The sequence below is a fragment of the Prionailurus bengalensis genome, chromosome A3 (genome assembly GCF_016509475.1).
Source record: "Prionailurus bengalensis isolate Pbe53 chromosome A3, Fcat_Pben_1.1_paternal_pri, whole genome shotgun sequence".
In the NCBI taxonomy this organism is placed as follows: domain Eukaryota; kingdom Metazoa; phylum Chordata; class Mammalia; order Carnivora; family Felidae; genus Prionailurus; species Prionailurus bengalensis.
The window spans coordinates 25,279,021-25,291,177 of NC_057354.1; the positions used below are offsets into that span (position 1 = coordinate 25,279,021).

Consider the following 12,157-nt stretch of genomic DNA (forward strand, 5'->3'; position numbering starts at 1 on the left):
TGAATCAAAGGCACCAGCATGTTTGGACAGCCAACACATAAGGCCTCTCTGACACTCCATCTGTCTTAAGAAGTAAACCAAACCCAATCTGGCCAGCCATTTCTTCAAACAAGAAACTTAAGCGTCACCAAGGGAAATTCCCACTGCTCAGTTCCCTGGGTGAGTTTTGGATTTTCCATCCCAGGGCCTCCGGAAAAGGAGATCCTGCTGACACATGCACCAATAAGATGCTGTACTTTTCTACCTGATACAATGAGTCTAGAGAACCAAAAGGCCACATTCACTATAAATGTAACTTATTAAGATGTCTTCCCACATGCTAACATTTTAAAGCAATTCTATTAAACATGAGAGAGTCACCCTGCCTCCAGCAATGAATAGGACTTAATGATGATGTATTTCCTGTGAGCACACAGCCTCTCTACATCCATCAGACATTTTCAACTAAACCTAAATTAACCTGTAAACGAACTGATTTGCATCCATAAATCCAATAGACATGTATTGGTGGAGGGTGTTTAAGGTACCCAGTCTCATACCCATTTCCTAATCTTACACAGTTCTTGTTAAACTAAAATATGATCCTTTCTACAAGTCATTTTCATCTTTATTAAAACAGGACAAAAGGCAAATCTGAACCACCTAGGGTAGATACTTCATAACTCATTACAATGCCTTAAGAAGAAAAAAAAAATCTTTGATATTTGATCATCTGTCTTAGGGATAAAACTAACAGGGTACTGTGGAAAGGAACCAAAAAAAAAAACCTAAGTTTGAGTGATTTTTGTCAGTTCACCTAGACTGATTTCCATCCACTTCTCAGTTAAAGGACTTTTCCATTTTGACAATCAAACCAAAGAAATCTGAGTAGCAAGGGGCACCTGCATGGCCCAGTCAGTTAAGCGGCCAGCTCTTGGTTTCAGCTCGGGGTCATGATCTCGCAGTTTGTGAGTTTGAGCCCTGTGTCGGGCTCCACACTGACAGTGTAGAGCCTACTTGGGATTCTCTCCCTCTCTCTGCTCCTCCCCTGCTCCCATACTATCCCTCTCTCTCAAAATAAATAAGTAAACTTAAAGAAAGAAAGAAAGAAAGAAAGAAAGAAAGAAAGAAAGAAAGAAAGAAAGAAAGAAAGAAAGAAACCTGAGCAGCAAAACCTTTACCAGAAAAGTATACTTTCATACCCACAATGTGTCACACTTTTTTATATACTATCTTAGCTCATCTTCACCAAAGGTTATGTGAGATGAATATTATTTCTACTTTATACAAAAGGAAAGGTGATGATATTTAAGTCCCTTGAATGGCAGGGACCATGTCTGGTTTCTCTATATTTCCAGCACTGAGCATGGGGCCTAGGACACAGTTTAAGAGCCTACCACATGCTTAAGAATGAATATGTGGGGTGCCTGGGTAGCTCAGCTGGTTGAGTGTCCAACTCTTGATTTCAGCTCAAGTCATGATCCCAGGGTCATGAGATTGAGTCCTGCATTGGGCTCTTGAATCAAGTGTGGAACTGCTTAAGATTCTCTCTTTCCCTCTGTCTCCACCCCCCCCAATAAATTAAATAAAATAATTCAATATAAAAAGAATGAATACATGACTAAAGGAAAGGAAAAGAAATTTGGAAAAAATATGCAATCCAAATTTTGCTCCAGGCCCCTAACTAAAACTACTTCCTAGAACACATCTGTGCACTGCAAATAATCTACTTGAGCTTCAGAGATTTGTTTTACTTATTTTTAATTTTTAATTTTAATTTAATTTTATTTGAGAGAGGGGGCGGGGAGAGGGAGAGAGAGAAACCCAAGCAAGTTCCACACCCAGCATGGAGCCCAATGCTGGGCTCGATCTCACAACCCTGAGATCACAACCTGAGCTGAAATCAAGAGTCAGACGTTTAACTGACTGAGCCACCCAGGCACCCCTTCAGAGATTTGTTTTAAAGGACAATTTATCATCTTTCCAATGTGTATGCCACAAGGACCTGGCCGGGCTGGGCAACAGGGCCGGGCGTGGTCCTATCTCACTTCTTTTCCCCCGACTCAGCACCACACCTTACCCAGGTGGGTGTTTAATGAGCCGAGTGATGACAAAGGTAATGATGATGCCTTCAGCCATCATGGGAGTAAACAGAACACAAGATGCCCACAGCCACCAGAAGAACTGGTCTCTGAATCAAGTTACATCCTCTCTTGAGCCTCATTTTCTTCTCTGTACAATGGGAATAACAGAACATAGTCAACAGATGGTTTCCATTAATTTAATAGATACTTACTGAACATTAACCATATGTCAGACCCTATGCTAGGGGACACAGTGATGAACATAAGCATCCAATCTACCTCAAGGAGTTCATAATCTCACAATGGATGCTGTGAGACTCAGGAAAAAAGAAGTTTTACAAACTTCAAAGGACTACACAATTATGAAGTATTGCTCCTCCTCTGTGTTTCTCAGCTTGATTAACGGCATCACCATCCACCTAGTTGTCCAAGCTGTAAACCTGGGAATCGTCCTCAACTCCTCCCTGCTTCATCCTGCCCCCAAGTCCCATAAATCACCAAGCCTCTTTTGATTCTCCTTCAGAAAAGTCTGACATGCATTACTTCTCATCTAGTTTTTCACGCTTCTACTCTAGGCCCTTTGTTCCTACCTGAATAATTACAAGTCTCCTTATAATAATGATAATGGCAAGCATTTATTGATCACTTACCATATGGCAGGCATTTGCTAAGGGCCTTGCACGCATAACACAATTTAACCCAATAAGGTAGATATTAGTACTCCTATTCACAGAGGAGAAATCTAAGGTTCAGAGTAACCAGCCCAAGGCACCAGCTAGTAAATGATAAATCTATGGCTCAAATCATGTCTATGAGATTTTCTATCCTTATGTCTTAATGGATTCCTGCCTCCAGCCCCTTCCTGGTTGGTCTACACTCCTTACTTACTTTTACGCTGCTGCTGGTATACTCTTTGGAAACCTAAGCTGATCTGTCTCTTCTGCATTAAGACAGCCAGTGGCTCCTCAGCATTTCCAGGTTGAGGTCTGAGGCTACAGGCCAGTCTGCAGTTACTTATCTGCTGTCTCACCCCATATCACTCTCACTGCTCCCAAACTCCCTGCTGACCCGTCTCACACTTCCCTCATCTCTGAAGCCCCCCTTGCCCTTTCCCTTCCAGACAGGAACCTCCTCCTATGCAGCCTCAGACCCATGTTCACACGTTTCAGCACCGACTGGTATGTTTCTCTCCCTTCTCTACCCCTTCCTCTCTTCCTCCTCCTACTCCTTTTCCTCCTCCACTCTCTCACTCTCTCTTTTACACACACACACACACACACACACACAAACTACAACAAAAACACACCCACTACCAATCCTGAATTCCTGGAAGGCACACACAGTGTATTTCCATCTGATTGTGCAGATCCCACCACAGTAGCAAGCCAATAAGTGACTAACTGGATGGTATGTGGTGGTGTTAATACCTCACAGCACTATCCCAATAGGCAGATAAGACCTTGATGCTAAAAGACCTCTGGTCTAAAAGACCAGAAGATGCTAAAAAAGAAGGGCAGCTTATAGTAGCTCCTGTCCTCTCAGCCAAACTCAAAGAGACAGACTGGGGGCACCTAGGTGGCTCAGTCAGTTAAGTGTCTGACTCTTGATTTTGGCTCAGGTCATGATCTCGAGGTTTGTGGGTTCAAGCCCCGCATCAGGCTCTGCACTGACCATGAGAAGCTTGCTTGGGATTCTCTCTCTCTCTCTCTCTCTCTCTCTCTCTGTCCCTCCCTTCCTCAAAATAAATAAATAAACTTAAAAAAAAAAGAAAAGGAAGAAGACAGACTGTTTTCAGCAAAATTATTACAACAAACTGAGATTGGTCCTCCACAGTCTGCTGGTACCCTCTCTAAGCCTCTTGAAAGAAAATTCAATCACCTCTAAAACTGCAAAAACTAAACTAGCTCCAGACCAAAAGACCTCAGAAGAATCTCCCTCTCAGATGGGAGATGAGGTAAAGTGATACCCTCTCCTCCATCACCCTGCAACAGGCAAAGCGTTCCAAAATGCAGACTGCTAAAAACAAAGACTCTAATGAACAATAGAGGATCCTGAGTGAGGGAGAGTCATCAGAGAAAAAAAGCTAGAGGCAGCAAAATCTAACCCCGTTCTCTATCTCCAGGGCTACCTACAACTGGCATCCAGGCCACAAATGGACGACAGCAACTATCTCAGGCCTCCTTGCTCCCACTCTCACCCCTGACCTGTGTACTTTCCAAAGAGCAGCTAGATGGTGTTTTTAAAACTCTATCAATGATAAGGACACACATACCCTGCAACATCTTGCCACCCACTTGAAATAAAATCCAAACTCTACCAGGAAGTCCAAGGTCCACTCAATCCCCATCTTCCTAGTTCATACCACTCTCCCCTTCAATTGCTACATCCCAGACCCAGAGGTCTTCTGTTTCTCAAAACAGGCCAACCTCCAGGCCTTTTCTTATGCTGTTTTCCCTGAGTGGAAAGCTCCTCCTCTAGCTTTTTACAGAGCTGGTTTCTTAAGGCTCAGTTCAAACTTGACTTTTTAAAATTTTTTTTTTCAACGTTTTATTTCATTTTTGGGACAGAAAGAGACAGAGCATTAACGAGGGAGGGGCAGAGAGAGAGGGAGACACAGAATCGGAAACAGGCTCCAGGCTCTGAGCCATCAGCCCAGAGCCCGACGCGGGGCTCGAACTCACGGACCGCGAGATCGTGACCTGGCTGAAGTCGGACGCTCAACCGACTGCGCCACCCAGGCGCCCCTAAACTTGACTTTTTAAAAAAGGTCTTCCCCTGGCACCTCTTTTCCCATTCCATTGCACCCTATCAGATCATCTTTTTTTAAGCACCCACCACCACTAGACAATATTTTTTTCACTTATTTTCCTATTTCTGTCTTCTCATTAGGGTGGAAGCTGTGCTTTGTTCATCCTGTGAATATGCAGCAAAGAAAAGCACTCAAACAAATTTTTCCAGAGTATTTGTTGACTATCAGCAGAGAAGCACCCTCAGGATAAGCTATTCTGTTCTTCTGTTAGAACGAAGAAAACTACTATTTGGCCCCTACTATGTGCTGTAAAGTCACTGTAAAGAAATGATCTTCTTTCAGAGAGGTAAAGTAACTAGCTCAAGGTCACGCAGCTAGTAACTAGCAGACTTCTAAATTAAATACTTGTTTGTGCAGTTCCTCAATCCCTCTCACCTTTGCTTCCCTCTGGGGGCGGGAGGAGGCGTTGTCACCCTATAGTTCAATCTCATATTGCCATAACAACAAAATGATCAAATATCTCTAAACTGCTTTACAGTTACTAAAGCATTGTCACGTTCACCTTAAGAAGAATACAAAGCACTTGCCCAGAAAGCCATACAACAACAGAAGTATATTAAAAGCATGCCTCGAGGTTCACTATCCCCACCCTGACCCCCAGTAGAGGGGACTGGGAAGGAGTCACGGCCAATGGAGGAATGGAGTCCTATTTCTGGTTCAGAGGGATGGGGAAGGGATGGGGAAAGGATGGGGGAAGCCATGGGGAAGCCGTGAGTCACCCGTGAAGGCTTCTGCTGCTACCAGAAACTCTGATAAGCCCTGGCTATGAGACAGCAAGCAGTGAATCACAGATCTGGAAGGCACTTGCTGATGGACGGGGAAAATGAGGCCTCAAGAAGGAAAGCAACTTACTCAAGTTCACTCAGCAAGTGAACAGAGACGGTACCAGGGGTCTCCACTCTCCCACTCCCCTTTTCTTTCCATCAAGGAGGTCCCTCAAGGCGAATTGTGAGTGGGAAATGGGGGAAGGGCTGGGGCAGCTCCTAGACCCCCCACAGAGGGTCAGGAGAAGGCAGGGCGAGGACAAGGAAGGGTACATGAGTTAGGATGGGGGGCAGAAATGAGCCAATAAGGAAGAGATAGCAGTGTCTCGAAGGTGGGTGAGGGCAGGCCTGAGAGAGGAGGAAAAGGCGGAAGAGAACAGAATATAGGGCGGGCGGAGGGAAGTGCTGAGAAACCAGGCTCCGAAGGGGCCTGGGGGGTAGGGAGAGCCTGAGGGGAAAGGCAGGAATGAGAGTCTGATGGTGGAGGCGTCCAAGGCCCCAAGGGACACTCAAGGGAGCCAGAGGGGAGGGGTCCGGAAAGGCCCAGAAGGGAGTCTGACCGGGGAGAGTTCCAGGGTCCAGGCAGCCCCCGGGGCGTGTCTGACGACGGTGGAGTCCGGGCCCGGAGAGCCTGAGAGGAGCCTGAGGAGAGTCCGAAGGGACTGGGCCGACTCACCGCGCTTGTTTTTGGTGCCGTGCTTCTTGGCGGCGGTCAGCTCCTGCTCGATCTTCGTCTCCAGGAATTCCTGCTTCTTACTTAGCATCTCCTCCGTGTCCCGTAGCCGCTGGATGGCATCCTGAGGGGTCGGGCCGCCCTTGCCGGCCTTACCCCCTCCGGCCCCGAACAGCTTGCCGAACACCGACATGGTTGCTGCTCGCCGCGCCGGCCTGCGCCGCCCGCTCCGGCTCGGCTCGGCTCGGCTCCAGCGCCCGCTCCTGGCCCCGCCGCTCCCTGCCGCCACAGGCCTCTCCGCCGCCTCCGCCCCGCAGCTGGGCTCGGCCGCGCCACCTCCCACAGGCCCCCACGCCCGGGGCCGGCCAGCGTCAGAGCAATACGTCGATGACTACAACTCCCGGAGGGCAACGCGCCGGCCGTGCCTCAAATCTAATGGAAGGAGGCGCACTGCATGCCGGGAGACTATAGTCTTCCGGTTTGAGGCGCTCCGCGGCGCGTCTTTTTGGTCCAGCTAGAGTCAAAGGGCGAGGTGGCATGCTGGGAAATGTAGTCTCCTTGGAGCCCGTTCTGTAGAGGTAGAAGGACTAGAAGAGAAATAACAATATTTTTCAAAACGTTAATTAGCATTATGTACATTCTGTGATCCAGGAATTGTGCAAAGTGCTTCACACACATTATCACATTTAATTCTCACAAGCCTAATGATAGATAATACTGTTCCTATTTTGTAGGTGAGTAACCAAGACTCAGAGAAATTGAGGGGCTGACTAGCTTGACTAGTCCTGTCTTTGTATACTTTGTTCCCTCTACCTAGAATGCCTTTCTACTCTTTATTCGCCTAGCAGGTTCTTGGAAACCTAGTAGAAACTAACAGCCTTGGCACTGGAGTTAGACTGCAAAGGTTCAAAACGCACCTTGCAACTTAGGCAAGTTACTTCCCCTACTCTGTGTGCCTTCCTGTCTGAAACTGTAAACTAGAAATGATAATAACAAGACCACCTCCAAGTTTATGAGATAGGTAATGTAAAGTGCTTATTTAGTATGGCCTAGCTAGGTGCTCAAAAAGTTATTCCTTATTCTTGGTCATCATTATACACACTAATAATTAAACCAGGAAGAGACCTAGAACTTTCAAAAGTAATAGAAGTATTGAAGAGTTTTTTGTCCGTGCACTATACAGATCACTGTGGTTATGGGGCCACATTTCATTGTTTTCCCTTGTCCTTTGCTGTCAAGAATCACTTCTCCCTTGGGGCACCTGGGTGGCTCAGTCAGTTAAGTGTTCAACTCCGTTTTGGCTCAGGTCATGGTCTCCCAGTTTGTGAGCCCCACGTCGGGTTCTGCGCTGGCAACTAGGAGCCTGCTTGAGATTCTCTCTCTCCCTCTCTCTGACCCTCCCCTGCTCATGGTCTCTCTCTCTTTCTCTCTCTCTCTCTCCCTCAAAAAAAAAAAAAAATCACTCTCCATCCATTAGCAGTGAGGCAGCATCTAGTGGCCAATACCTACCCTAAGCCAGCATTCTAATTTGCTGCTTCCAATCTTTTATTTGGAAGTCTTGTTACTTGTCACTTAGCCTTGTATGAAATCAAAGGGTAAACCAGTTCTGAGTGAGGGTCTGAAGTGCTCTCCAATAAAGAAAAACATAGCTTCTCAAAGTGCTTTTTTATCCCTTTCTGGATCTTCCAAATATGTGAAGTTGTTTTGAAGAGAGTTTCAAATAATTGAAAGTTTAACTGAAAATTTTCTCTATTATTTCACATACAAGTCTTGTCTCCTTCCCAGACTATGATCTACATGTAGATAAAAACCTACCTCACATTAAAAATAATTTTTTTTAATACCTCAGATGTTGTTGTTCTTATTGTAATCAGCCACAGTCCCAGCCTACATACACAGGGAACCATTTCCAGAGGATGGGAAAGTTTATTTCACCCAACTTTCCAGGTTGGAAGGAATTTTTCAAATGTGAGAGACATGCCAGAACTGTCAAGAATCACAGCTGCATAAATTATGAAACATAAGTCACACTTGTGCTTGTTTTGTAATTGAGATATTGCAAGCTTTTATCAAAATACAAAAATATCAATAAGGAGGCTTCATTAGCGCCTCCTCGTGGCTACAGCAACCCCTCCATACTTAAGCAATTTATTTCCTCCCCTCTTACCTAAGTCATGCTGCAATCAGGCATACAGGTAGCAAAAGACTTGCTGGCTTTGAGCCATGACTCAATGAATGTATGAGCAGGAGACACTATAGGCCTTACCACCATCAATGTCTTATATTGCTGGGGGATAAACTGAGGGTGATAGCAGAAGCCCTCATGTCATAACTGGAGCCTAGAAAAACATCTTAGGGATATAGTGACAGAACATTTCGATTTTATCTTGAGTACCAACCCCAGTCAATTGCTGGATTGAGAAGAATTCTGAGGCTGCATCAGGACTCCCTGAAAAATGTGCTGAGATCTATTTGTGATGTCTACCTGGAGTGTGGGATAGGAAGTGGTGATATTTGGGCAAGGTGGCTGCGATCCTGGCTGAGAATCCAACTGCCTTGGTAGAAATTCATAGGGTGGGCTGACTCAACACAGGAGAGCCCGGGGTTTTCCTGGAATTCATTTTTTCTGGTCTCTTGGGCAAATGCACAGCCTTTTCAAGCCATGACTGACTGGTGCTAAAAATTATGTGAAAGGGGTGTCTGGGTGGCTCAGTCGTTTAAGTGTTTGTTGATATTGGCTCAGGTCGTAATCTCATCGATGGTGAATTCAAGCCCCACATCTGGTTCTGTGTTGACAGCACAGAGCTACTTGGGATATTCTCTCTCTCTCTCTCTCTCTCTCTCTCTCTCTCTCTATCTCCTTCTCTCTGCCCTTCCCTCTCTCTTTCTCTCTCTCTTTCTCTCTCTAAATAAATAAATAAGTTTTAAAAATTATGTGAAAAGAGTGACCTACCATTACATGCAACAACCTGGATGATTTGCAGATATTAGGTTGAGTGACAGAAATCAGACTCAAGTCTGTATGATTCAATTTATACAGAGTTCAAAACCAGGCAAAACTAATCTATGGTGATAGGTGTCAGAATAGTGGTTACCTTCAGGTGTGGTACAAACCAGGCAGAATGATATTTGTGGGGTGCTGGACAGGTTCTATATCAAGATCCAGTGGTGTTCACCTGCCTGTATACAAACTAACCTGTCTTCATAATGAAGATAACTGCCCTTCACATATCTTATGTACTTTACTAAATATATTGCCATTTTTAAAACTTGTCTGGGGGGCGCCTGGGTGGCGCAGTCGGTTAAGTGTCCGACTTCAGCCAGGTCACGATCTTGCGGTCCGTGAGTTCAAGCCCCGCGTCAGGCTCTGGGCTGACGGCTCAGAGCCTGGAGCCTGTTTCCGATTCTGTGTCTCCCTCTCTCTCTCTGCCCCTCCCCCGTTCATGCTCTGTCTCTCTCTGTCCCAAAAATAAATAAACGTTGAAAAAAAAAATTTAAAAAAAAAAAAAAAAACTTGTCTGGTAAGAGCAGCAATAGAAGCATACAGTTTTTATTAATTTGCAAAGTACTCTCACTTACAAAATCTCATCTGCATCCACCAAAGCCCCAAGAAATAAGCATTACTATACCATCTACTGCTTACTGTTTATTTATTTTTTTAATGTTTATTACTTTTTTTTTTTGAGACAGAGAGAGACAGAGCATGAACGGGGGAGGGTCAGAGAGAGGGAGACACAGAATCTGAAGCAGGCTCCAGGCTCTGAGCTGTCAGCACAGAGCCTGACACGGGGCTCGAACCCACCAACTTCGAGATCGCGACCTGAGCTGAAGTCTGCTGCTTAACTAAGCCACCCAGGCACCCCTAGAATTTGCTGATTTTTAACTGTAAAAAACAAACAGAGTACATCCAACACCCTTTCCTGATAAAAAAAAAAACAAAACACACAACAAAGTAGGAATAGAAAAGAGCTGCTCAATCTGATAAAGAACATCTATGAAATGGGGCGCCAGGGTGGCTCAGTTGGTGGAGCATCTGACTCTTGATTTTGGCTCAGGTCATGATCCCAGGGTCGTGGGATCGAGCCCTGAGTTGGGATTCTCTCTCTTTCCCTCTGCCCCTCTCCCCCACTCAACACGTTTTCTCTCTCTCTCTTTCTCTCTCTCTCTCTCTCAATAAATAAATAAATAAATAAATAAATGTGAAAAGACATCCCATGAAATGGGAGAAAATAATGGCAAATCCTATACCTGACAAGGGGTTAACATTCAGAGTATAGATTTTTAATTTTAATTTTAATTTTTACTTATTTATTTTAAATATTTATTTTCTTTTGTTTTAAATTTTTTACGTTTATTTATTTCTGAGACAGAAAGAGAGAGACAGAGCATGAGCAGGGAAGGGGCAGAGACAGAGAGGGAGACACAGATTCCGAAGCAGGCTTCAGGCTCTGAGCTGTCAGCACAGAGCCCGACGCGGGGCTCGAACTCACGGACCGCAAGATCATGACCTAAGCCGAAGTCGGACACTTAACCGACTGAGCCACCCAGGTGCCCCAACATTTGTTTATTTTCGAGAGACAGAGATAGAGCACAAGCAGGGGGGTGGGACAGAGAGAGAGAGAGGGAGACACAGAATCTAGATTTTTTATTTTTAAAAAAATGTTTATTTATTTTGAGAGAGCGTGGGGGGGGGGGACGGGGAGGGACAGAGAGAGAGGGAGAAGAGAATTCCAAGCAGGCTCCACACTGTCAGTGCAGAGCCCAAAGTGGGGCTCTAACCCATGAACTGCGAGATCGTGACCTGAACCAAAATCAAGAGTTGGCCGCTCAACTGACTGAGCCACCCAGGTGCCTGCAGAATATACTTATATTTAAAAACCCTCTTATAACTCAAAAAACAAAAAGACAAGGGGCGCCTGGGTGGCTCAGCCGGTTAAGTGTCTGACTCTTGATTTTGGCTCAGGTCATGATCTCATAGTCTGTGAGATCAAGCCCCCTGTCAAGCTCTGCCCTGACAGTGCGGAGCCTGCTTGGGATTCTCTCTCCCTTTCCCTCTCTCTCTCTCTCTGCCCCTCCCCTGCTTTCTCTCTCTCTGTCTCAAAATACACGTTTAAAAGAAGTTTTTTTTAAGACAAACAACCCAATCAAAAGGCACTAAATTGTATATGTTAAAATAGTTAAATTGGTGAATTTTGTTATGTGAATTTTATTTTCAAAAAAAGTGTGCTGAAGTCATGACAGGAAAACATGTTTTGCTGCCCACCACACAAACCCAGATTAGAACTGAGGCTCTGCCATTCAGCCATGTGGCAAGGTGTGCCATCCGACTCGGTTTCCCAACTGTGAGAGACACTATCTTCCTTACCGGGCCATTTTGAGGATTCAATAAGAACACAGGTAAAGGGCCTGGCACAGAATATGCACCCAATACATATTTATAAAATAAACAATAATAGTAACAACAGGAATAATAATTAATTACTGACATCTATGGGCCCTCACTTTGAGTCAGATGGCTGACAAAGAATATCTTATTAATTATCTGACTATAGCCCTATGAGGTAGGTACAGATTATAGCCGAGGAAACAGAAGTTTAGAGAGTTTGAATGACTTGCCCACAGTCATACTGATGAAGTTTTGTGGTGATGAGAGGGGGGGCGGGATTCATGGGGTTTGGAGCCGATGGCCAAGAAAGAATTCTTGAAGACGTCTTTGGTGCAAAAATGGTGATGTTATTAAAGCACGGGGACAGGACCCATGGGCAGGAAGAGCTGCACTGGGGTTGTGATGGGTAACTCATTATATACCCTCAGGTTGGGAGGGGGTCAGGGAAAGAGGATGTCTCTA

General features: G+C 45.1%; 1 protein-coding gene across 1 annotated transcript in view; it reads right to left on the bottom strand.

Annotated features, from left to right (window-relative positions):
- Window positions 1-6,656, bottom strand: part of CHMP4B (charged multivesicular body protein 4B) — a 53,784-nt gene extending 47,128 nt beyond the window's left edge. The window contains exon 1 of the mRNA XM_043602563.1: window positions 6,313-6,656. Within this exon, the coding sequence (XP_043458498.1) occupies window positions 6,313-6,502 (190 nt within the window). The 5' untranslated portion in view covers window positions 6,503-6,656. The remainder of the gene's footprint in view (window positions 1-6,312) is intronic.
- Between the last annotated feature and the right edge of the window lie 5,501 nt (window positions 6,657-12,157).